At 41.6% G+C, this 26,764-nt stretch overlaps 1 protein-coding gene across 9 annotated transcripts in view; it reads right to left on the reverse strand.

Annotated features, from left to right (window-relative positions):
* Window positions 1-26,764, reverse strand: part of Adamtsl1 (ADAMTS like 1) — a 429,521-nt gene that overhangs the window by 122,368 nt on the left and 280,389 nt on the right. For all 9 annotated transcript variants that reach the window (XM_008845544.2, XM_029569590.1, XM_029569591.1 and 6 more), the window contains one exon: window positions 944-1,154. In XM_008845544.2, coding sequence (XP_008843766.1) covers window positions 944-1,154 — 211 coding nt within the window. The remainder of the gene's footprint in view (window positions 1-943; window positions 1,155-26,764) is intronic.

Consider the following 26,764-nt stretch of genomic DNA (forward strand, 5'->3'; position numbering starts at 1 on the left):
TGGTCTCTGCCACAGCCACGTAATTCTGCTCTCATAGTGCAAAAGCAACCACAGGCAATATGTAAAAAGGATGGGTGTGGCTGTACATCAATAAAACTTTATTTATAAAAAATATGGGAAGGGGTTGGAGAGATGGCTCAGTGATTAAGAGCACTGGCTGCTTTTCCAGAGGACCTGGGTTCAGTTCCTAGCACCTACATGGCAACTAATGACCATCTGTAACTCCAGTTCCAAGGGTTCCAAGGCCTTCTTCTGGCCTCTGTGGGCATTGCATGACACAGGTACACTTACATAATGCAGGCAAACACTCATACACATAAAATAAAAATAAATAATTAAAAATAATGGGAGGCTAGACTTAGCTTTTGAGTTTCAGTTTTCAGAATTTCTAACTTTTTACTAAGCAATGATGTCTTAAGATATTTTTAAAAGACATGAAGTTGGGGGGTCTTTTGGAGTGAGGCATGGGGGAAGGGGGAGAAATGGGGGTAGATATCATATTTCATTGTATACATGTATGAAATTCTCAAAAATGAAGGAAAATAAAAATACCCCCCTTATTTTACTTATTACCCTGATTTCTTAGAATTTTAAATAGCAGACTAAAACGGGCATAAATTCAGATAAGTTTAGCTTTATGGAAAACCCACTATATTGTCTTTATGTACAAATGTTTTCTTGCTTAATGACAACTTTGTCAGGAATATGCTCAGGTTAACAGAAGGATAGTTTACAGTACCATTATTGGGGTTTGGCACAGCAGAAAGAACATGCTATGTATAATTAAAAGATCCAGATTGGAGTAAGTTTGGAGAACTAAGAAGGGAGAGATAGCAGACCTTGAACATTCATTCAATGGGCAAAGCTAACCTCAGAGCACGCCTCTCGTCTTTAATCACTGATGCAAATGAAAACTGCAATTGGAAGTAACTTCAGGACTCACCTGCTGCCACTGTGCAGGGTACCAGGCTGGAGCACAGTTGAAGCGATTACAGGCCTGCACCGTGCTGGGCTTGGGGTGGCGACACAGCTCATCGGCCAGGATGACCATCTCATTCATCTCTCTAGAAAGTAGGTGGGAGCAAAAAACATCTCTGGTCTGCAGGCCGACCCCACAGGTGAGGCTACACGGGCTCCACTTGCCAACTTCCCACCTGAGAAGAAATCAGACAGGGAGAACACTGGTTTAGTTCCTGTGTAGACACTTCACAGGAAGTCAAAGCCCCTCACTGCAAATGGGGAAGTTCTAGCAGGTGATCGGCTAGGGATTTCGTCCCTAACCTTAGAACCCTCCATTTCATGCTTTTGGAATTAAATCAGAATAAAGCAAAGAGGGATAAAATAAAACTGTGCATGTTTATTACGAAATCACCAGTCACGGTTGGAACTGTGTCTATATTGATGGAATGTCCAAACGTCATCAAAACCAGGGGGTACGCTAGATGAGGAAGCATCAGTTGTGTACATAGAAGATTTGGTATCATATTTTGAATAATGGACAGAAAGGCCAAAAGAAGTTTTCTGCTCAGTTCTCCAGGCCCCACTGTAAGTGAGACTAAAAAATTTGTGCTTGTTATTTTTTGGCTTCAGAGTGAAAGGTCATTGGCTTCAACTTCTTCAAACTTCCATCATAGTACAGAGATGTCTCTGTCTTATGTTTAAATATCATCACTGCCTGAGACTGGATAATGTAACAGGAGTGGAGGCTGCTAAATAGATCAGTCTTTTTGAAGGAAATAAGTGGGGTGAGTGGCTCATTATCTGGACATAGAAGTCAAACACACAGGAGAGCTGAGTGTACAAATGGCGGGTTCCAAATGGCCACGTCTTGAGGTTTATAGTGAGCTAAGGGCCTGTAAAAACAGCCCACTACATTTCCTTGTTGATGAAACCTTCACAACATAAATAGTAAGGACAAATCTCAGTTGTTTGGACTGACTAAGAAATATTCTCTAATGGTAAGTTTTAGAAGTTCTGTTTATACTCTGAGACACAATGGTTCTATAAATGGGAGTCAGCTCAGTCAGGCATGGTAGAACACTCTTCTGTAGCGAGGCCTGCCTAGCTTTTCCAGTAAGTACAGAAAACTAGTTTAAAAGTCTTTGGTCTTAATGATTTTCATTGTACTGTAAAACGCAGCATACGCTCCTGTCTTTCCCTAACCTTCTGTCCCTTCCTCACTAGCATCATCAGTTCCATGATGAGCCATATCTATAGCACATTCCATTGCTATTCCTGTTTATTCCCTTCCCTATGGCTTTCAGCGTCATCTTTGTGCAAGCTGTGCCCAGATCCTGGAATATTTTCCTTTTTATTTCACTTTCAAAATTTCTTCTATTTATATTACGTGTTTAAATTTGATCTGTGTTTAAAAGACAGCGTTCACACTGATCATTTTCCCGGTTGGATTATAGTTGTTCTACCTTTTAAGGGCCCTACTGTGGCATCAACCTCCTTAGGTAGGGCCCGTGTTGGAGCCAGGTTTGTGCCACTCATAGTGTTCACTAGAGCTCCTTCTAGGTAGTTAATGTAAATGGCTAATAAATTCCTCATAAGTTAACATCACAGATGGCATAAGTGTATAAACCTATCTTATCTGGTCCCCTTTAAAGATTAGGTGCCATTGGCTTTCCTCATTTTACAGCTGGTGGAATCTGAGCGCTGAAGAGGATGAACTACTCAACCTAGGACTATTAAGTCGTGAATCTAGGACTAAGCACACTCAGGCATATTCGAATCCAAAGTCTTTGTATTTCCTACTGTGTATAATGTCTCACAAAACTTTACATGAATAGAAGGGGCTGGTTGGATATACTTCTTGTGGATGCCTATATGAATGTCTATAAGCTTCTCTTATTTATAGAGAAGTTCCTTAGTAAGGTCAGTTCCAAGATTTACAATATATGGTTTTGAGATATAGGCACATGTTGCTTACCATACATTCTTCTAGGCTGGGTTCTTGAGTGTGGCCTGGACTTAGTGGCTCCCTTCCCATGAGCAGAACAGGGTGGATGTGATGTTGTATGACAGGAGGCACATCATCAAGAGTGTTGTTTTCATTTGCTGATGGTTCATTGTGGTGGTTGGAAGTCAGCCGCCATGTCATGAGGACAGTCTTAAGGAAAGATGCTGCAGCCTACCACCACTGCCAGCACCATCTTACCACTCATTTATGAGAACTACCTTAAAAGCACATCACCCAGTCCCAGCTGGAAAGATCTGAGCCAAAACTGCCTCTACAAGCTGCTTCTAAATTCCTTACTCAGGTAAACCATCAGAGATGGCAAATTTTTAGTCTTATAAGCTAATAGGTTTTTTGAGGGGGAGGGATTTGTTGAGCAGCAATAAATAATACAAATATCTAGTCCTCCCCAATGTGTATATGTTCATTCAAATGACGTAAACAATAGTATTAATAGAAGCACCATTCATAATAACCCAGACTGAGAAATACATAAATGTTCACAGGCAAATAAATAAAAGTATGATATATTCATGAAACAACAATAATAAACTGAAGTAACAAGCGATAACATAGTTGAATCTCATAAACATGAAAATGAATGAGTGAAGTCACAAACATAAAACTTCATTTCATTTATATAAGCTCAAAACCCCAAACAAGTCTGTGCCATTCAAAGTCAAGATGGTGGTTATCTTTGGTGTGTAGGAACTAGAAGAGAGTGTGGATCTTCTGGATGGAAGAGACCATATATATAGCTCAGCGCTGGGTTTGTCTCCACTTGGTGAAAAAGTTCACTGACCCAAACCACACACGTGGGATTTGTGCACCTTTCCCACGCGTGTGGGATTGTGCACGTGGGATGCGTGTACTGTTTCAGAAAAAGGCACTTCTTCCCTCCCGTCTTCAAGTGAAATGCTAAAACACAAAAACAAATTCTACTCTCTGCGTGTCTCATAGAGTTGCCTCCAGAGTCAGGGCTATCCCAGGGTTAAGTTTGTCAGGCCCAAGCTTTGCACCCTCACTCCCCCAGCCAGCCCCACCTCTGGCAGAAATTCGGCCACTAGGTCTTTGAAGCAGAGGCGTTTTGGCAGCTATGAGGCCATTTGAACATTGCTCAGAGAAACTCATAAACAGACCTATCTGCTGACCCTGATAGAGGACATTATATCTTCTCCAGGAAGGAGGTCAGCACAAGCTATCTGGGTAGTAAGTACTTGACTGATTCTGGGTCCAAACTGTTTTAATCAACTTAGGTTCCAAATGGGGCCGTGGAGGCTCTCCTTTGCTTTTCTTCCACATGGGGGCTGCAGCTGTGGGCTGTGGATCTGGCAGGCTACTGATAGCTGCCTCTCTGCATATTGTGCCTTTGGTCATTCCCAAGAGAAGGACTTCCCCCAGTGGAAGCCAGCTGGGGCAAGATTAACCATGGCTGTCAGCGTGGGGGACACTACCAGGACTCCCCTGTGGTTCTAGGCCCAGCCTGGCCTAAACCCAGGGCTGAGGAGGTCAGAGCTGTGCTCTGGGCGTTACCGCTTCCTCCCCCTCTTTTTGGGTGCCCTTTGCTCGTCTCTTCACCCCCATTTCCAATATGACTTCTTCAGCTGGGTAAATGGCTTCCACGTGCTGTCTTTCTACTTTCCTGTGGAAATGCTCGACATCCTTATCATAATCTGACTACCTCAGCTCAGCTGTTGTCTTGAATAGGGTGTGTAGCCATGTGAACTTTGGTTTGTCAGCTGCTCTATATGTTGGTTTGTGTTCCCTCAAAAGGTATGTTGGAATTCTATCCCATGGTGTCTCAGAATACGATAGTCCATGGAAAAGGGTCATTGCAGACACAGTGCAATGTGTCTTCAGGTGGCCACATTAGATGCAGTAGTCACCTCTCTCATTGCCACAACTGAAGACCTGACAGAAGTAGATTAAGGGGAGAGGATTTCTTTCAGCTCACTCATTCAGGGCATGCGGTCCATCGTGACAGGGAAGGAAGGCATGGCGGAGTTCACGGCAGTGTGAACATGCAGCTGGGGTCTTTCATCTCAGCAGCAGACAGGAGGCAGAGCTGGGACCAGAAGCAGGGATGGACTATAATCTTTAAGGCACACCTTTAGTGGTGCTATGTCTGAAAGGTTACACAATCTTCTAAAACCACATACCCACTGGGGACCAAGTAAGCCTGCTGCGGACATTTCACATTTAAACCATGGCACCAGAATAGGGTACACTCTTCATCCAATGTCATCGTATCCTTCTAAGAAGAGGGACACACGGGGAGGATTCCATGTGATGGCAGAGGCAGAGATTGGAGTGATGCAAGTGCAAGCATGGAGTTCCAGGAACTGCCAGCAGATCCCAGGAGCTGGACAATGCAAGGGAGCCTGGCACGTTTGCTCTGGATGGGAGTTTAACTTCTAAAATGGAGGCAGTAAGATTCTGCTGCTGTAAGCCTCTCACTTGGTTGTACTTTGTTAACACGACTTTAGGAAACTAAATGCCTGTAACCTCAGCACCCAGCTTGCTGCCTCAAACAAAGCAGGGGCTCGGTAGGTGTGTGCTGGCTCACACAGAACTAGTGGCCATGTGGACCTCTGGATCTCTCACTTGCAGATGTATCCTTTCAATAACCTATTCCCACTGACAGTCTCAAAAGCTCTGACATATATTTTTCTTCAGTGTGGTATAAACTCTTGGTGACATAACTGGGCTTAAGTTGATATGCTTCTGATAGTCTGACTCCTACTTCCTGTACATATTTATATATTTTGGGCTGCTGGAGTGGGGAGTATGGTAACCCCCCTTTCTTTCACAAAATGCTAGGGGTGCTATGGAATGTGTTTTGATCATTCTAACATCTTCCTGAAACACAGAAATTTCTGAATTCTGAAACTCCTCTGTGCCAGCGATTCGGCCAGAGGATCCTGGTCTCGTCCAAGGAGGGTGGTAAGCCTGGACCCTCTGCTTGCTTTCAGCTTCTAGGCTCCAGGTGTTTAGTCCATGGTCAGGCCTTTGGCCAACATGTTAGAAAGACTCTGGTTTCCCCAGCATTCCTTAGCTCTACTTCTTGCCTCTGAGCCCTTCTCCACATTACAGTCCCTTTTTGTTCAAGCCTGCTTGCAGGAAAGGTTCTGTGAACTGACAGGCCGTAGTGGATTCCTCACACCTCCAGGCCTGACCCTGTAGGTTCAGAGTAATTGATTTCTGACCAAGGACAGACAACACACAAAAGGTTTCTTCATCTCAGTGGCTGGAACTGTCTTTCATTTACGCTTACCTGCCACCGGAACTTGATATCATGTATTAGACTTGGCTTCTCATTTCCCTGGAGAGCGCTTGAGCTCTGACCCAAGTCCAGCCTACTGACTGATTCTGTCACCCTACTAGATCCCGTCAGCCCTGTGTCTTAGGCTAGGTAAAGTTCTTTTAGCCATAAACCATAACCATAACATGATAGCAGTCCTGCTGACATCACATGTGGCCACCAGTAACAGCAGTCACATTAGCATTTGCACAGCCCTTTTCATGAGCCCTAGTCTGTGCTACTTGCTTTAAAGACATCACTCCTTTGATCTTCTTCACAGTCCTGTGAGGCAGGTATGGTTATTATCTGCATTGTAACAAGAGCTGAGGTTTGGAGAAGTTCAGTCATGACTCCAAATGCCTGCTCTTTGGTCCTATACAGTTATCAATGTCACCTGCTTCACACCCAAGTCACCACATCTATGACACAGGACATGGAGGATGGAGCTGTTCTCTATCACAGGGTGGCACAGTGGATTTGCCATTCTCAGCTCTGCTTTATCAAGGCTACTTTTACTGAGGTCCCAGCAAGACCCAAGAGGTGAGTTGATATGTGTGCTTGCATTTCTGATCTTACTTAATACTTATATCAGCCCTATGGAAAACATACTCTAAGTTTTACATTTTACAGAATGAGCTAACCAAGGCTCTGAAGCATTGCATAATCTGTCCAATGTCATACAGCTAGTAAACAGCTAGTAAATAATAGAGTCAGGATTCAGACTCAGGCAGCCTGGCTCCTGTATACATCACGTTGTTTTTTACGGCAGTGGCCAATGCCAGGTTCTCCAGTGCTCAAAGCTTCAGAAAACAACAAATGATAAAATGACAGCTCTGTTCCCTAGTAATACAAACAAGCTGGCACCACCCAAGATCTTGCACCGACTCGCAGTTGGCATTTCAGTGAAGTGGCTGTGGTCCTTGGCTGATATACAGACAAAGGTAGAACATGATCTCCCACAGGGACCTGTTGGCTTTTGTAAAGGTAGCCTTTGGAATTACTGTAGACCATCAAGGCTCCATAGTAACTGGCCCTTGTCAGAGTTTGTGTTTGCATTAGCTATAAAAGAACAAAGACTGTTGCCTTCCTTTGGACAGAACTCATTATGAGAATTGCCAAATCTCTCCTGCTCTTTCAGAGAACGTAATGACTTTGGCCTCCCAGTAACTCATTGTTACTGGTATAAATGCACATAATTTGACACTGCAAACTCTTCCTGTCTGACCTACTGTGTTCTAAGAAGCTTCTGTTACTTTAAACTTTTACAGAAAAGTCGGTTTAGATCTTGGTCCAATAATTTTAAATGTAGCTTTTGTTTGAAGGAAAAAATAAATTTTAGGGCTTTTTTTTTTTTGCTAAAGTATTCTTCAAAATTATGTGTAACCCTCTAATATGACATTTCTGCCCAGCATTTATATCATGAGGTTTTTTTTTTTTTAAATCGAATTTTTGCAATTCTCATACAATATAATTTGATGGTATTTAGATCCCCTCTCCTACCTGCACCTCCCCCCAAGTGCCCCCTGCTCAATTTAAGGTACTCTATTTTATATGTAGCCTATAGAGTCTAATTTTTGTTCCTAAATGTCCATCACTGTGAGTCCATCCATTCAAACCTTGTTAATCTCTCAACATCCCTCAAAGATCTTAGATTTCCTCGGAACACTGGTGAGGTCAGAAGGTGGACAGCAATCTGTGTGGGACACTACAGGGTGTGGCCAATGCTAGAAAGTGTAAGGTAGTGCAAACTGGCATGTCTAGGACATAGCCCACCTTTAGTTTCTTGGATTATTACTAGTGGCTCCCAATATATCTCCACATCTCCCGGTACCCAGTCTATCTATAGCCCACAGCTGTCAAAATGTCAGTCTAAATGCAAATCTCTTCAAGTAAGACCTCTGATTTCAAACTTCTTTTGGGAAGAGACATCCTACAGAAGGGGAAAAAAATCTTTATAGATATTTATCTGTTAATGGAATAATATCCAGAATACACAGAGAGCTCAAAAATATTCCTCTTCAACTGATCTGCTTAGAGTCATGAAGTCCTAGACATCTCAGCTTGGAGATATGACCAACCCAAAATTATGGGAGGGGAAATCTCTAAAACCCTTAAAACCTAGATTCTCCCTGGGGGACATTGGATTTCAGTTTTGGGTCCCCTCTTTACTTGGCTTCTTTCTGTATCATTGTGTGTATGTTTGTGTGATTCTTTGTATATAGATGTGATTTTTTATTTTAAAGTAAAAGTTTGACTGTTAAAAAAGCTAATAATCCAAGCAATAAATATGCCAATTAATAGAAGTGAAAAGGTCAATAAGTACATAAAAATGTTGAGTATCTTTAGTTATAAAGGAAGGGAAAATCAAAATTACAATGAGATTCCATCTCACCCAAGTTAGACCAGCTATCATAAAGAAAACAAACATCAACCAGTGCTGGTGAGGAAGTAGGGGATAGGGTGGTGATGGTGGTACTTGACAGGGATGATAGGAATGTAAATTAGTGCAGTCATTATGGAAGTTCCTTAAACACTAAAACTAGAACTGACGTGATCCAGCGACATCATTCTTGGGTATACAGACCTAAACGAATCAAAGTCAGCATACAAAAGAGATACCTGCATACTCATATATATTATAGCGCTACTGACAATAGCCAAGGTATCCACCAAGAGATGAATGGATAAAGAAAATCACACACACACACACACACACACACACACACACACACATTATCTATAAAGGACAAAATTATGTCATTTTCAGAAAAATGGATGGAAATAGACATCATCATGTTAAGTAAAATAAGCCAGCCAGACAAATATATTTCTGCTCATCTGTAGGATCTAGACTGAAAAAAGAAAAAGACCTAAAAATAGAATGCTTGCTATCTGGGTAAAGGAAGGGGACATGGCAAAGGACAAGAGAGGGCAACGGGGGTGATAGAGTCAAAGCATATGATATACATGTACAAAAATGTCATAGTGAAACTCATTACTTTGTACAATGACTCATCATGACAATTTCTGAAAATGACATGAAAGTAGAAAAGGGCAGATAAGGAGGGAGGGGCCTGGAGAAAGAGTGCTGGGGTGGGCAATGTGGCTGAAGCAGACAGTAGACAGGTGTGAGACAAGCATAATGAAATCATCATTTTGTATCATTAATACGTGTTAATTAAAATACCCTTCTTCTGGAGTCAGAGCTGAGCTGTCAGTGGGGCTAGAAGCCAGCCTGGTGGTCGGGGCTTTGGATCTGTTTAGAAGACAGGGAACAATGCAGGCCTGAAGCTGGGCATTCTAAGTGGCTCCTCCTTTCTCCGCCTCCTTCCTCCCTGTTTTGGGATGCACTTTAGCTTTGGTGGGGAGTGGCTCATTGGCATGTCATAAGGTTCAGCACTGGGCCAGGGTAGCTGGGAGTCAAACATTCATAGAAGACTAAACAAATAAACACAGATATCTGAAAAGCAATGTGAGCCAAATTTCTTATGAGGGTGATTATAAACATGGAAAGTAGAAAATATAGCATAACCCTTGAAGAACTGGATTCGGGTTGAAAGCAGTGTGAACTTGTGGCTGTGTGTATATGCATGCGTGCGTGCATGCGTGTGTGTGTGTGTGTGTGTGTGTGTGTGTGTGTGTGCATGGCCCAAAGATCTTCATAGAGACCTGCCCTATGCTGGGAGTACAGGTGTGTGCCACCACACTTGGCTTTTTATGTGGGTGCTGGGGATTCAAGCTGGTCTTAATGCTTGCTATTGTGGGTACACAATAACTTGACCAATGGATCCAGCTCTCCAGTCCCCAACTCACTGTTTTTAATACACAGACACATAGGCATATGCAATCATAATATATAGTGCTTTCTAGCTCTTTCCATTGAAAGCCTTAGAATCAAGACATCTTACTAGCATTAAACAGTCCAAATGTCCAGACCTCAGGATCTCTTTAGCAGAGAGTTTAGTTCTATTCTCAATAAAACAACCAGCTCCTATGGAAATGGTTGACCCCAGAGCAGGGGTTGGGAACAGGAAAAACGGCCTTGGAACATCTTGTTCCAGAAAACTGGGAAGTACTTAAAGAGTGATGGGGTGTCTGTCAAAGGGATGCAGAGTCAGAAAGTAACACATTGGTCATGACTTGGGGCAACTTAATAGTAATGATATTAAACCTTTGAGTAAATAGAAATAAAGAAGAGAAAGGCTTTACCCACAGTGGAATGTCTATTAACAACCTAGAAAGAATGCTAGAATTTATAAGGGTACTATTTGACAGCCATGCTAATAGTAGTTGACAAGAACTGCCCAATACTAAATCTGGTACTTGAATGGCTGATGAGCAACAGGCTCTTTACATGGTATCAGATTATCTCTCTACTATGGTATGAAAGTGTCCCTAGAATTTATGTGCTGGGAGCTAAGTCCCCAATGCAGTAATGTTGAGAGGTGGGTCATTTGGAAAATGCTTATGTCACCAGGTCTCTGCCTCATGAATGCTAAAGGGCTTTCCAGAGGGAGCGCATTCCTTGATTTAATCTTCGGCCTCCTTCCATGTGAGGGCACAGCATTCCCCAGCTGTGTTCAAGGAGCCCTTTGAGAAGAAGAGCAGCTCTCCCAACATGCTAGTGTCTTGATCTTGGTCTCCCATCCAGAAGGATGAGGAAAACATTTCTCATCTTTATAAGTAACCTAGCCTGCTATTCTTATATCAGCACAAATGAACTAAGATATTTCCCATAAAATACTTGTTACTTACTGTTCATAAATACAACATACTTCATCAAAATTCTGAAGTTTTTTAAAAATGAAAGTTATAAATATGGGGATGACTTTTACAAATGTGGACATATTTCCTCATTTATAAAACAAAAAAGAGGGACCTATAGGAATGACTTAACCCCCCCCAACCCTTTCCCTTACAGCATCCATTGGACAATTAACTCCCACTTTAGCGACTTTAGAATGGTTATTTACAAATGACTTTTATCTAACCTTGTAAGCAAAAAGTTAATCTTATGTTTCGAGATCAGTTGACACCTTGTTTATAATGTAGACAAGTTTACCAGGCCTCGGGCTCCTATTGTAACCTAAATATAATACTTTAATCTCTCATGACCCTTCTTTTGCCCTTGACCCAGAATATTGTGAAAATAGCAAGTGCTACCAGCAGTAGATATTTAATGGAAGAAACCAGAATTATCCTATTTGTGTTGCAAACAACAGGTGGGATTAAATATATAACACCTGTTTGTGCTTGTATATGTTGTTCTAGGTCAGTAGGGATCAGAAAGGAAAAATCCTTCTCTGAAAAGGGTCCACTCTTCCTTTCCCATTTAATGTTGGATATACTGCTTCAATAAAGAAGAGAAAGACCTTTGTTTGAGAGTACAGTTCTGGGAGAAATCTGAAGGAACGAGTTCTCAGAACAGGTCAAGGCCCTGACTCTTGGTTGAAATGGATGCGAAGAGCCATCAGGTTGTCATTATTCAGGCATTGTGGTAATGTGGCATCACATTTCCACAATGAAAAATCTCGGTGTGGCTCCCTGTGTACCACAGATCAAACTTCTGGTCCTTGGCTAGCTTCTAAGGTGCTTCTCAAAGAAATTTGAAATGCTTTTCTGAGTTCGTCTCTCTGCGGTAGCATCTTAGCTTAGCTTTGTGCTCGTGTCCACTGGAAAGCTGCAGTATAGTCCAGCCCTCTGGATTGGGTCCTAAATACCTCCCTTTCATCTGTTCTTTTCTGATCTCTGTCTCCGTTAGGCAGAGGTGGTCCTTTCCCTCCGAAGCATACAGCTGTCTCTACCTACAGTAGTGCTCTCTTCTTCCCCGGTCTCAATTCTATTATATCATTATAAAAATATTTTATTTATTATTTTCAATTTTTGTGTGACTCTGTGTGTGGTGTGTGTGTGCGCGCGCGTGTGTGTGTGTGTGTGTGTGTGTGTGTGTGCGCGCGTGTGTGTGTGTGTGTGTGTGTGTGTGTGTGTGAGAGAGAGAGAGAGAGAGAGAGTGTACCTGTGTCATGCAATCCCCGCAGAGGTCAGAAGAGGGCATCGATCCCTGAAACTGGAATTATGGATGGTTGTGGGTGCTGGGATTCAAACCCAGGTCCTCTGAAAGAGCAGCCAGTGCTCTTCACTGCTGAGCCATCTCTCCAGCCCCCATAGCACCACCTTATTCATCTCAGTATCTCTGGCAACTAGTACAGTTGCCTGGTGCTTAGGGAGGCCTTGTGGTGTTACCTTGCCCTTGGGCTATGAGATCAGACTATTCATGAATGACTTGTGCTCTGCCACTCTGGTTAGAAAATCTTGGGACAGTTATTTAGCAAGTTCTCATATTTAAAATAAAAATAGCAACAGTCCCTATTTCATAAGCATTCTTATGAGGCTTAAGGGAGAATTCCTATGAAAGGGGTTAAGTCTGGTGTCTGGTACAGATAAAGAGCTCCGTCAAAATGTAAAAGCAGGAAGTGTCCCTGTTGTGTGCTCAGTAAACATCAGCTAATGCATGGATAACGGTGGTGAGGGGTGGGCTGGAGGAGTGGTATAGGAGTCTTCCTGGAGTGTGTGAGGAAAGGAGTCATAGTTGTTATGGAGGCCGAGGTAGAGGACATTTGTAACCCACCCAACTCGACTTTACATTCTCTGTCAAACGCTGCAACAAAACAGAGGAGGGGATGGCGCTTTACTACTGACAGAAACCCAGGAGACAGAGCAAAATTGCTAGGTAACAGCATGTGCAGGTTGCTGATATGTTTAGCTGGACTTATGAGGACAGCAGAAGACATGGCACGTACTCATCACCATCATATTTACAAGGATTTTCTCAACTCAGAAGTGAGCAGGCAGGTGCTAGCTTGCCCCGCCCCCCCCCTAGGCCAGAGGACAGCTTCAGGTATCATTCCTCATGTGTTGTCCACATTTTTTTTGCGGAGGGCAGCATCTCTCATTGGCCTGGAACTTGCCAAGTAGGCCAGACTGACTGGACAGTGAGCCTCAGGGCTCTCCCTGTCTCTGCCTCCCCAGAACTGGGATTAGAAGCATTTAACACCACACAAGTGCTATTTTATGTGGGATCGTGTACACAGGTCCTCTTGCTTATAAGGCAAGCACTTTACCAGCTTAGCTAGCCACCCAGCCTAGCCTCTTCATTATATAGATAAGCAAGCTAAGGTTCAGGGAAAGAGGCAATTTCCCCAGAGTTCAGAAGGGAACTCAAGTTACCCCTTTCACCCTGCTTTGTCCTGAAGGATCAGAGGGGTGAATCATTCAGAGTTATAGACAGCATATGGACTTGCTACTCCTTACAACAACCAGTGTCCTTTAGAAAGCACCTTAAAGGGACCTAGAGGAAATAAAATAAAATATCAAAGAAGATGGCAGACATTAGAGAGCAAAAACAGACTGGAAGGCTAAAAAATAACCAAAGGTATACATGATAAATGGCACGAGGAAAACCAGAGCTGTCTGTGAAACTGTAATTCATAGAGCTCAGGAAACAGGAGATAGAGCCATGCTTGGAAGTCAGCCTGCTTGGCATGAGGTTTTTGGCTCCATAAAAATAGTTATAGCCAAGATTGCCAAACACCCAAGGTGTCAAAGCACTGACTTCTGCTAGATAGCAGCACAGTAACCGTGAACACTTCAACCAATTCGCCTCACCTTCTCAGTCTCTTCTGAAAAGAAAATAAACAAGCCAAGGGTACCAGCACTGCAAATGATATCTGTCAAGCTTTGGTTGATCTATTTGGTAAGATACTAAATAGCTCTCAAGGAAAACAAAAAATCATGCCTGTGGCAAGACACCCATTTGCCACCTTATTAGTGGCTTCCATTTCACAGTGTGTCAAAAGGCAGAAGAGCGTCAAGACTGGAGACAATTGTGCAAAATGTCTTTAGTTTACTTCTCCCCTCTTGTCCAATGACATCTCCTGTCCCCAAATACTCACATGTCTGTTCACCTACCTACAAACTTGATTTAATTAGAACTTCTAAGCCCTGGTTCCCATTTGTCTGTCCCAGTGATCACACTGTCTTATGGGCGGTAAAACCTTGGAATGGGATAGAATGCTTTATTCACCCATGAAAGAAACGAGATTCTGCCATTTTCAGTAACATGGATGAGCAGGCTATTGGAGTAAGCGAAATAATTCAGACACAGGAAAACAAATGGTGCAAATTCTCACTTACATGTAGAAACCGAAGAAGTTGACCCCATGGAGATGGAATAGAGAACAGTGGCTATCAGGGGCTTCATGGGGTATGGGGAGAGAGGGATGGAGTCAGAGTTGTACAGTGGATAGGAGGAACGACTTCCAATGTCCTATAGCACAGTAGGATAGCTACAGTTGACAGCCATTAATCAAACATTTCAGAAAATCTAGTAAAGAGGAATTTGAATCTTCTCAACACAAAGATGGACTCTGAGGTGATATATGATGCCAGTCACTCCATCTGATCCGGCACACTGTACACATGGACTGCTGACCCTCACAAACATGTATAGTTATTAAGTACCACTTACAAACAAAAACGTGGATTCCTGCTGGCTGTTATGATTGAGTTTCCTGAGAGCTTAGTAGAGTAGATGAAAGATTATTTCATTCTTAGACATTTGATATTTTAGTTAATTTGCCTAGAATTTTAAAAATATTTTATTGTTTATTTTTATTTTTTGTGTGTGAGTATAGTATTGCCTGCATGTATGTGAGTGCACCCATTTCGTGTAATGCCACAGAGGTCAGAAGAGAGCTTTGGATTCCCCTGGAACTGGAGTTAAGGACGGTTCGTAGCCGCCATGTGGGTGCTGGGAATCGAACCCAGGTCCTCTGCAAGAGCAGTCAGTGCTCTTAACCGCTGAACCATCTCTCCAGCCCCAATTTGCCTAGACTTTTAGGTGCAATGTCATAGCCCAGGTTTTCAGGACTTCTCCACAGAATGGGTTTTGTGGATCATAACCATAGTGACATTTGTTCGTTTACCCACACATATTTTTGTTTTTATTCCAAATTTTCTTCTTCTGCATTTTGTCTTATTTAACTAGTGTCCTTACACTAATTTCCCATTAAATGAATGATTTTCTTTTTTGTAGAATGACCTTTTTCAAATAAAGTGAGCTTCTTCTGGGTCTGGTCACTTCCCAACACACTATTTTTCTTTTTCACCTTTGAGAAAATTTGCTTCCAACATTCCCTGCTTAAAAGGGTCTCCCTGTTCTTACATGAAAGTCTGATTCAAGCTGCTCCCTTATTTATATTCATTTGCATAGTTGTTCTAAGTCAAGTATCAGAGCATCATATGATCCCATTTGCTTAATTATTTTTTTTTCCTACTTATCATTCCAAGTAGTCTACAAGACTATTAAGATCTAGTATCAAGTATTTTAAAGAAAGCATTTGCTAACCATCAAGTCAGGACAGATATCTCTATATACATAGTGATTTGCGGGTGATATTTCTCACAGAAACTTAACAAACAGAAGTATGTCTTCCTGTTATGGGATGAACTGTGCCCCCTCATCCTATCCATGTGTGTTAAAGTCCTAATTCCTATAATAATACACCAGAGCAGAGTGTTATCTGATTGAGAAACAGAGTCCTTACAGGAATAATTAAAATGAGGTCACTAGGATAAATCCTAATCTACCATGAATGGTTTCCTAGGAAAAGGATAAGTTTAGACACAGAAACAGGCTTGAACAGGGGGAAGATGGCCCACATACAGGAGGCTGAGAATCTTCAAATGCCGAAGATTGCTGCAAATCACCAAGTGTCAGGAAAAGGCCATCACCCCTGGCGGTCCGGGGGATAGCATGGCCTTCCAAGTCTTGATTTCAGACTTCTGGCCTTAGAGTAAATTCTGTTCCTGGAAATCACCTAGTTGGAGTACTTGGTTATGGTAGGCCCAGCAAATAAACAGGCTCTTTGGAGCTAGTTCCCATGAGCAGTTTTTAATCTGTCCATTTTATATGGACACGTACATTCATAATTTTCCCTTCTTCATAAGTTCAAGTTATCTGGGGGGGGGGCAATCAACAGGTATCTAATTGGACTTAAAGTGAAATGCTTAAAGTCAGCCTTTATATCAAGATCCCTAGATTTTTATTTTATTCTCAACAAGATTGTGTTTCCTCTTTCTTTTCATCATAAATATATTTTCAGTTTCACAGGATTTAAATATTTCCAACAATTTGGCCAGTCACATGTGCAGTGTATTTGTAACAATGCATTCGTTGCTGAAAGCTTAGTGTTATATATTCCAAGTATTAGGTTGAATAATTGGAACATAGACACTTAAGCTCCTTTTAAGGACCACTCTAAAACACCGTGGTATATGCTGTTAATTTATTTACTCATTCCTGTAGTATTTGTTGAGTGCTTTTAACAGACTAGTCTCTAAGTAAAAGGACAGAGTAATAAATGCAACAGACATAAACCCTAGTCTAGATTATGACACCAATAAGTGAGAGAACACAGAATTCAGGCTAGGGATTAAGAGACTAGATAGAGGCCTGCAGCTTCCTGGAGCCAGTGATAGTTGGACTGGGTCTTTCAGGGTGAGTAAGGGGTACTTAGTCAAAGACACAAGTGAAGAATACCGCAGGCAGCGTGTGGTATAAGAAAGCATGAAGCATTTGGAGAACTGGAATTTTCAATTCCCACTTCAGGGATGGAAAGATTATTGAATAGAAAGCCTAGTAAATCCCTGAAAAATTCTGGCTCTTACTTAACTCTATTTTTCTTGATGTAACTGTGGGTATATAAGGGAGGCTGGGAAGCAGAGGCGCTTTAGGCCGCCAAATCCTTAATGACAGTGGTGACTTAAGAACTCCATTTTAAACTTACAGCCCACGGGATGCTCCTGAACAGAATATACCTAACCAACTGAGGGTTGAAATGGCCAATATACTCTTTTCCTGGCTATTTCAAGAGTTGTCAGCTTTTAATGAGTTCCAACAAGACATGGAATGGGTGACACAGTGTTTTATGCAGGCCTTCTGCCAGATGGTAAATCCATTTGAAGCCTGGCTTGAGGAGGAGTAACAGATAGGAGTCATTTTCCTTGGAGACAGCTCCCTGTCTGTCTCAGGAGCTTGATATGTGAGGATACAGGAGCAGTCAGCTGTTGATATAGGGGGGCAATTAATTCTACCTGACCTGGGACATATACACATATATAGGTAGACATGTACACAGAGAGCTATTAGACAGACAGACAGACAGACACACACACACACACCCCTCTCCGGAGAACAGAACACTTCTAGTCCCATTGGTGTTCTGCTCACAGAAGATCACCTGCTTTTCTGGACCTAAAGTTTATTTACTTGGGGAGTGAAAGTGGGACCTTAAATTTTTTCATATCTGGCTGCCCCAAAATGGCCTAAAGTTATTTTTCAAGCGACGTTCAAAGATCTCTTTAAGTAGAATGTGTTTTATTCTTAGATGTTTTATTGCTTCAGGACAATTTAAGGGATTATTATCAGGCTAACATCTAAATAAATCAAAACCTCATATTAGGATTTATATTGGCTTATTAAAGCCATCATTTGTTTTTGATTATCCATGATGCTCATTTATTGCTAGGACTTTATTCCTGGAACACACTTGAATCTGATAGAACTGACAAATCCTATGTTTACAAAGGAGGAGGCTTGCGACGATAGTATCACCACACTGCAATGACCTAATACGCCATGCCAGTGCTGGACTCTACTTCCATCTGTGCTTTATAATCTTGACGATGCTGCTCTCTCTGAGCATCAACCTGTTTGCTATAGAGTAAGGTAAACAAATAACTACAACAATAGCTTCCAGCATTGTTGGGTGCTTGGTATCTACTAGGTGTTGCTGCAAGAATTTCACATGTTAGCTTGTATGATCTTCACAGCAGCCCCGGGATATAGCTACTGCTATTATGCCACTTTACATTTGGAGCAACTGAAGTAAACTGACAAATTCACACAGTTAGTAAGGATGCAGAGCTAACCCTGTAAGTAGTCCAGAGTTTTGACTTGTACTCTTCTCTGCTAACCTCTGGCTTGCTCAGAGGAAGGCAGCTGCCATCATTATCAGTCTGGTCATTCTCGCTCTAATATTTTTCATACACAGAGAGAAAAATGGAAAAATGCGCCTTTGAGATTTTTTACTTATTATTAGAATTATTTAATTAAAGTACTATATTTAATTTTGCTTGTTTCCTGCTTCTAATAATGAACAGTTTGACGTCATGCTAGGAGACCACGAAGAATTGGGGCATCCCAAGAGCTGAATCTGAATCACAGTAGAATACACATGGCTTGGGGGAAAACCATGGAGAGGGTTTTATCTCACACAACATGGAGGTCTGGTGAATTTCCAATTCTTGATTCTTAATTCATTTACATTAAATAACTAGAAAAGTCCCCAAGTTCTGTGAATGCTGCCATTTCTATTTATTTCTTTCATTTCTCATTTTACTCCGTGTCTTCACTCTACCCTTAAACAGTGAGTGATTTGCATACTGAAGACTTCTTATGTCTATAGAAAGTATGAATGATAGGAACTAGTACCTGCTTGGCTGACTCACCTTCAATGGTATTGATGGCTAAGGCATAAAAATTTTTCCCAGAAGTTTTGTGAGAAAATCATTTCTTCTTCCAGTGAAGAATATGTTATGTCTATCTGTGACTCTCTGGGCTCTCAAGTCTGCCACCTGAGTCAATTTCTTAGCGTGTCCTTGACAACTGAATTCTCTTACATACCCCTAAAAGCCAGAGACTCACCAAAGTGCTTCACTTACACTAATCCAGGAACCTGCTCACAAGTCCTAAGGGTGGATACTATTTAATCCTTATCTCTGTAAGGCAATGAGGAAAGAAGGCTAAATGCCTTGTTCAGAGACATAGTAAACAGTGGGACTTGAACTCAGAGTCTGGCTCTGGGAACTACATTCTGATATAGCACAGCAACTTTGGGGTCTTCTTGTTTTTGATAAATACTGAACTCAAAGTTGGGAATTATTTTCAGGTGTTTAGTCTGAGCTTTGCCAGACAATGTCTACTTGGGCAAGTCACTTAATACTTTTGGCTTCTCTTTCCTCACAGAAAAAATTAGGGACTTGGACCAAATAACATTCTGATATTCTACAACCTCAGGCACTGAGGGATACTCATCTGTCAAATTTTTAGATTCTAGACAAGTTTACTAGTCAAACTCCTTATAGCTTTCTGATTTCTTAGAGTTTAAAAAAACAAAGCTCTGTGATGTTTTTAGTACCGAAGTGCTGGAAAGTAATGAGAAATTAGATACCCACCAAATTCTTCACATGACTGTGATCCCTCAGTCACTGGAAATAAGTGAACCCAGTTTCTAGAGACTGGCTGACACAACTCTGGCCCACAATAAATGTGGATTCGTAATGCTACTTGAGGATTATGGGTCACTGGTGAAACGACTTGACCTGTCAATATTATCTGACATGAGCCACAGGACCCAAGGCATGAGGTGTGGGCTTTGGAGAGAAAGTATGTATTTTAAATTACCTTTTCAGGTAGTGCGTGTGCTTTGTGAGCAAAGACGTACACCTGCTATTCAGGAAATTAATCCATTATAGATCTGGGCCCCAAGTGGCAAACCAGCAACCGTGGAACTGGCACAAACATTAGAGGACTTTCAGAGTTTACCTATACAGAGAAATGATGGAAGGGGAGTTGCAAACATTCCAGGATGAAAACAGTGGTAACTAGACCTTATCATCACACATACCAGACTTCAGCATGCTACTTTTCTTTATGTCAGGAGGAACACAGTCTACTGAATCATTTTGCACACCTGTCAAATACACAGTTGCAGCAACGCCATGTGCAGTTAAATGTAGTCTACCTTTTGCCAACCCTCCTGTAGATAGATGGTAAGTGTGCAAGAGTGAGCTGGAAAACAGTGCTTCTTGAAATCAACATGGGGTCAATATAACCCACATGTGGTTTCATTTCCCTCCACTATGGGTCAGCTGTGTCATCAGCCTCTATTGAATTAAAAATAAAGTGCGTGACAGTGCCCATTTTCGCATAAAGTATTTTGAGGTATGTCTGGGATGTGCCTTCAAGTCTGTGTAAGTGTCAGACAGCTAACAAAGTAAGAAGAAGAGATAAACGGAGGCTTTCCTGGATCCCAATCTGTCAACTTCCTGTCTCTCTTTCCCCCAATTGCAAACAAATGGCCTTCCATCCCAGAAAGCTGCAAGAAGTTGAGCTTGACAGTGGGGCGTGTCTTATGAGGAAGGCCTGGCTCTATATCAACATCTTCCCCATATTGGAATTCTGGCACCATTTTTTTTCTTCCACAGAAAAAGGAGCATTGATAAATGGTATCTGTCTAGTTGTGGTGGATTTTACATCCATAAATACCTTGCTTATAACGGGTTCCTTCTGTGATTTTTCCACAGCTTGATGGAGCTTTAAATTGTATAAATTTTAGGTATTGCATTCTGTAATTTTGCTGGCTTGCTCAGCTAGGGAAGGAGTTGAGGCAGGAAAAGTGTGATAGGTGGGGTTGGAAGTATCTATTGTTCACAGAGATTAGTTTTTAGGCTGTAGGTAATTTTTCAGGTGCATTTATTACATAAGCTTCTTTTCCTGTCATTAAAACCAAAGCTGGCTTTCTCAAAGAGCATCCAAGGCATATTCAGGAATGGCCTGCAGAGTCCTCCCACACACACTTCCACCAGTAATAAAGGAGTAAACCGTGCGGTGTTTTACGAAGGCCAAGGCATAAATTTCCTGACACTTTCTTTACCCTCTAAACTTTAAAACAATTTGGAGGTCAACTTCCAAATGAACTTCTCTGTAACACTATCCTCTCTCCGTGTTAAGCAAATCTTCCAATGACACCTGAACAATTAGCAGAGATTTGGAAGACTGATCAGATAGGAGGGCCCAGAAAACCCATCTTCTGATAGATCTTATGCAGCAAGGGTTACAGGGATGGCTTGACGATGAGATGGAGAGTTATAATTCCGCATCTTGCGTTTATGTAACACTAATCTTCACAGAGCTGAGAAAACTTCGCCAAACTCTCTAGATCCTGGAGTTCACCACTGAGGGTGATGGCAGGGTAATAGGGCTGCATGACCCAAGTGGCTTTGTGTCCTCCACAGTTTCCCACCATTGCCTCATGATGCAACACAAACAAGTTGCTTTATCTTCTAGGCTTCTCATACTGTCTGAATGAACAGTGCTAGTTAAGGCAATATAGTGTCTTGGAGAGCTGATGGAAGTATGGAAGTTATAGGCGAATGGTCAGGTTTCAAGATGTAGTGCTTTCTATAGGGACAGAGGACCAATGAAAATTCAGTAAATTGATTTAATCCCTTTTAGCCAGTTGCCATTAATTGTTCTTAGCTCATGTGGTTACAGACAGAAATGTATCAGATCCCTGGTCTTTAAGAGTAACTAGAGAGACTCTTATGCAGGAGAATCAAGTATTTTTTTGGCTCACCTGGGAAAGTGTAAGGGCACAGATGGCCAGGCAAAAAGCTACCCTGAACGCTTTTGAAAAATCTACCTGAGACTCTGAGGGGATTACTAAGAGTATGCTAACAGCATATTTGAAAAGTTTTCTTAAGAAAAACTTTTAACATCTGTAGGAATAAGAGACTTACCTGGGTGGTCCCCTTCCTTAATCTGAATTAGGTGACTATTAGTTGAGTTCCTACAAGATCCTAGCTCATGTCTCTCACATGGCTATTAATACCTTGAATTGTAGTGACTTGTTTGTATACTGGCCTCCCAATGCACTCTTAACACCTGATCCAGGATCTATGTCCCAGACTTTTTGTTTGTCTAAGCCTATAGCAGAGCAAGAATTTTTAAATGTTCACTGACTTTTCCTTTTTCAGCAGAAAACTGCTACTTTCCCAAGAGCTAGAGTTAATTGGGAGATGGTCAGGGACCAGGCATTCTTGGGAATTATAATTTTCTAACATACATAAAACCTACCTCCTTCCTCTAAACAAGAATAACTTCTTATGGAGCTATTTAACACCCTCACGAAATCCCAAACTAATACCTGCTAACTTAGTGAGTGATAGGTACTACACTGAGCACTTAAGGCTTATATCCTCACAATAGTCTCTTGGGGTTAAAGGAAAAAAAAATCAAAGCTTTGAAAAGTTACATGAGCTCTTTGCAGCCAGGCAGTTGGCAAATTATATGAATGGATCTGAACTCTAATTTGTACAAATTCCAAACCCATATTCTCAAGACTAGATTGAGAGCTAGAGGTGAGTCATTTACATCGTAGTTTTATTTATTAGCTTAAATAGTTTTGATTTCCTAATACTTCATTTAATTGATCGAATGACTGGGGAGAAGGCGAAATACACTGGAATATTGTGCAGTTTATCATACAGTATGTAGAGAAGGGTCAGCTAGGACTTTGGATAATTAGGAGGCAAAGTAATTGAGCCTCTGGAGAGGAGTGGGGGGAGGTACTGGCAACATATGAAAAGGAATGGTAGAGGAAAGGAGGCGGGGACCTAGGTTCACACTGAGGATAGGGAAGTGTGTGTGTGTGTGTGTGTGTGTGTGTGTGTGTGTGTGTGAAAGAGAGAGAGAGAGAGAGACAGAGAGAGACAGAGAGAGAGAGAAAGATGCACACACATGCTCAGGGGTTGGTGATTATTATATGAGCATACCATTAGCTAAGAACAAACTGGGGTGATCATTGTTTGCAAGGGCAGTACAAAACTTCACAGGTCCAAGGTGGTTTCCAGTGTCTTCCAGATTCATTAAGTCCAGGCTGCTCTTTCTTGAGTTAGGATTTCTTCATAAGAAATGATTTTTTAGGAATGGAATTCTCTGCTTAATGACTCAGCACTGGGTTTTAAGAGATTCACTTAGGTCTGTTTGATCCCTCTTTTCACATGCTTCATTTCCTAGGTGTTTGACTTTTTCCTGAGAAGTGTGGCTCCAATGTTTTGACCCCATCCTATGAGCACAAGCTTTCTCTGGGAGCTGAGTTCTACTTTTGGTAACTGAAAGGGGGAGATGAAGAAAGAAGACCTCGTAGCTTGCTTGTGATCTTTACTGGGTTAGGAACTAGTGTTGGTTCTTTTCCCAGGGATAAGTTGCACACCTCAAGTGAGCATCTGGAATAGGGTAGGCTTAAGTTGGAGTGATAGATGAGTCTATAAATATCATTGTTAAAGGGAAGAACTGAACCTCAAACTCTCAGTGACTCCTGTGGAATTGAACATACCTTGTACAAAATTTGGACTTTGCCCCTGGCAGGTTACATGTCTCTTTAAAGTGGATTACCTTGCTGAACTCTAAAGTTAGGGTATGATTATGATCATCATAAAATTATGGGGAAAACATATATATATATAGAGAGAGACTGGCACCATGCTTGGTGTCATGGTTTAAATGAGAAATGTCCACTATAGGCTCATATATTTGAACACATGGCCCCTAGTTGGTGGGTTTTCACAAACCAGATGTTTTCATCTTTTTAGATGAATCATATATATATATATATATATATGCTTTCAGGTGACATGTTGGTTAGGTAGATACAATTGCTTCATTAAAAGAATTATGTTTTGGGGTGTGAGAGAGGACTCAGTGGGTAAGCGCACTGCTGCTCTTGTAGAGAACTCAGGTTTGGTTTCTAGAACTCACATTGTGGCTAACAATTGTCAGTAACTCCAGTATTTGGGGAACAGATGCCCTCTCCTGGTCTCTGTGGGCACTGCAGGCATGTGGTGCGCTGACATACATGCAGGTAAGACACTCACTCATATACATACAATTAAAAAGATGATTGTATTTGATTAACTTTTTAAAAAGATTTTTTTTGGTCTTTTTGAGACAGGGTCTCCTTGTAGCCCCAGCTGTCTTGGAACTCACTATGTAGATCAGGCTGGTCTTGAACTCACAGAGATCCACCTGCCTCTGCCTCCTGAGTGCTGGGATTAAAGGCGTGCACCAAATATTCATTTTTAAATTTTATGTGCATGTTTGCCTACATGTATGTGTGCACACAACATGTGTGCAGTGGAGGGCAGAAGAGGTTTCAGAAACCCTGGAACTGGAGTTACAGATGGTTGTAATCCACCATGTGGGTGCTGGGAACCAAACTTGAGTCTGCTGCAAGATCAGCGAGTGCTTGTAACTGCCGACCCCTCTCTCCAGCCTGCTTCATTTTTACTGTACATTCATACCACTAAATCTAGGCATGCAAAGTAATTTCATCTCTGAGACAGTTATTTTTATTCTTATTGATATAAAAATGTTACTGGAACAATTCTGATTCCTAGGATAACACATTCCTGGTAGACAAGCGACACAGGCTCCCACTTCTCCACTCAGTCTCAACAGTTAGGAAGCAGGTTCCTCTTTTGCAGCCTACCCAGCAGTAGAAGAAAGAGAAAGAATACAAGACACATTTGGATGTACCAAAGAAGATATCAGCAGGGATACGCCAAAGGCACCTGAATACGGTTTCCAAATCTGGACTTAATTTCTGTGAATGCTAGAGAGCTTTGGCAGGTTTTTGCTGTAAGCACTTAAAAATTAGTATGGACAGAGCCAAAAGGCAGCATATGGAAGCTTTGGGAAACCAGCAGAAGATGAACCAGTCTTTAGAGAGCACATTGAAACAACAACCCTTAAAATAAGTTGTCAAAAGCCAAGGTGCCCACAATGCTTTGAAAGCTCCCTCAACATAATGAAAACACGGTGGTGTTAAAAAGCAACACCTTCTGCTCTAGCCATTTTAAGCTAATATAAAACAAAACTTGAAATTGGAAATCATGTGCTGTTAGTGTGCATGGGTTTTGTTAGTGCACAATAAAGTAGGCATTCTGAAGCCTGCTTTTAAAGAGGGGACTCTGTGACCTCAACACTCTCCTTAAATAATGATTCTCAAGCTTTTACTGCTCTTGCTGGTTCCAAGAACAGTCCTAGGACTGAGCAAAGAGATCGAAGCTGCCACAGGAGGTGCAGAGAAGGGGGAGAGAAGAAACCAAGTGTTATTTCTGGAATAGGGAGCGTTCTTCTTCTCTGTTTATCTCCTCGGAACCACTCAGCTGTTCTCTGTTGCACAGAAATGAAAGTTTAGTTTAAGAAGTATGTTAGAACAAAGCTGTAGAAATTGCCTGGAATTTCCTTTATTTGCAGCCATCTGGCTTTCATTGCTCACTCTGTCCCCCTCCTCCACACACATTTACCAAATCTTTTCAACACACACGCTGGCCAAGCTATCAAATGCTTATAATTAATAACAGTCATACATTTTTAAGGTAGTAATTTCTGGCTTTCCCTGGGCTGCACATGTCACTGCTAGTATGAACCAGGGAGATAGTGACTTAGTCATTACAATTAGCTCAAATCAAATAAAATTTAACTGTTGAATTAGAAATATTAAATTAGATATTTAAAATTAGAACTATTTCTCATCAAAAATAAGACAATATATTTTCTGAGTGATTGCTAGGATTTTATTTTTATTTTTTCTTCCTTTTTAAATTTTGAGGCAGACTTGGTAGCGCAGGTAGTTTAGGCTAGCCTGGGACTTATAATTCTTCTGATTCTACCTCTGAGTTCTGGTATTATAGGCATGTGCCATCAAGCCTGGCAAAAAGACCTGTGTGTGTGTGTGTGTGTGTGTGTGTGCGTGTGTGTGTGTGTGTGTGTGTCTATAGGTGTGTTTGAACTCAGGGCTTTATGCATGCCAGGCAAGCACCCTAACACTGAGCTATGCCCCAAGCCTGGATCATCATTATTAGTATTACTATTATTATTATTATTATTATTGGCAGAGTGTCACAAATTCTAGCCTCACTTGGTAGCCCATGCTGACTCTTGTTTCTGTCCCTCAAGTGCTGGGATTGTAGGTGTGACCCACTATACCCAGCATTCCAGATCCTATTCTAAAGAATAGGTTTCTTTATTTCCTCCATTCTTCCAAGTGAAGTCAGTCATAGTTGAGCAGGACCTTGACTTTTCTTCACATAGATGGAACTGGTAAAAGAAAGGAGCCAGGGACTCCTCTCAAGCCCATGTGACCCCTGAGGAACAGATTCTCCAACCACTTGAAGAGTAAAAATGGTTTATTTGGGACAACTATATGGTCTTAAACACCCCAAAGGAAAGTATAACCAAAGAGTAGTCATCAGTGTTTTTCTTTAAGAGTTCAAGGGATTACACTTCCCAGACATTAGGCTTAAGTCCATATAAAATGTTATTTAGACAACTTTTTCTCATTGATGATTTTGTTTCTAAGCAGAAAATGCTGCTCAGAGTAAGACTTCAAATCTTGGTCTCCAATACTGTGTTGCCCACCTGTAGCTAAGGGAGACAACCGCTATTGTTGTAAAATGATGGATAAATTTGTTTTCTCCCCCTATCTAGAAGCCTTTGAGAGGGAACTGACACTGATTCTAAACACTCCAACAGCTATCAAAATACCTGAAAGCAAATCCTGAATCCATCACTCTAGAGTCCAGCCTTGGAAGAC

This window comes from Nannospalax galili, unplaced genomic scaffold (genome assembly GCF_000622305.1).
Source record: "Nannospalax galili isolate Female #2095 unplaced genomic scaffold, S.galili_v1.0 scaffold1082, whole genome shotgun sequence".
NCBI classification, from domain to species: domain Eukaryota; kingdom Metazoa; phylum Chordata; class Mammalia; order Rodentia; family Spalacidae; genus Nannospalax; species Nannospalax galili.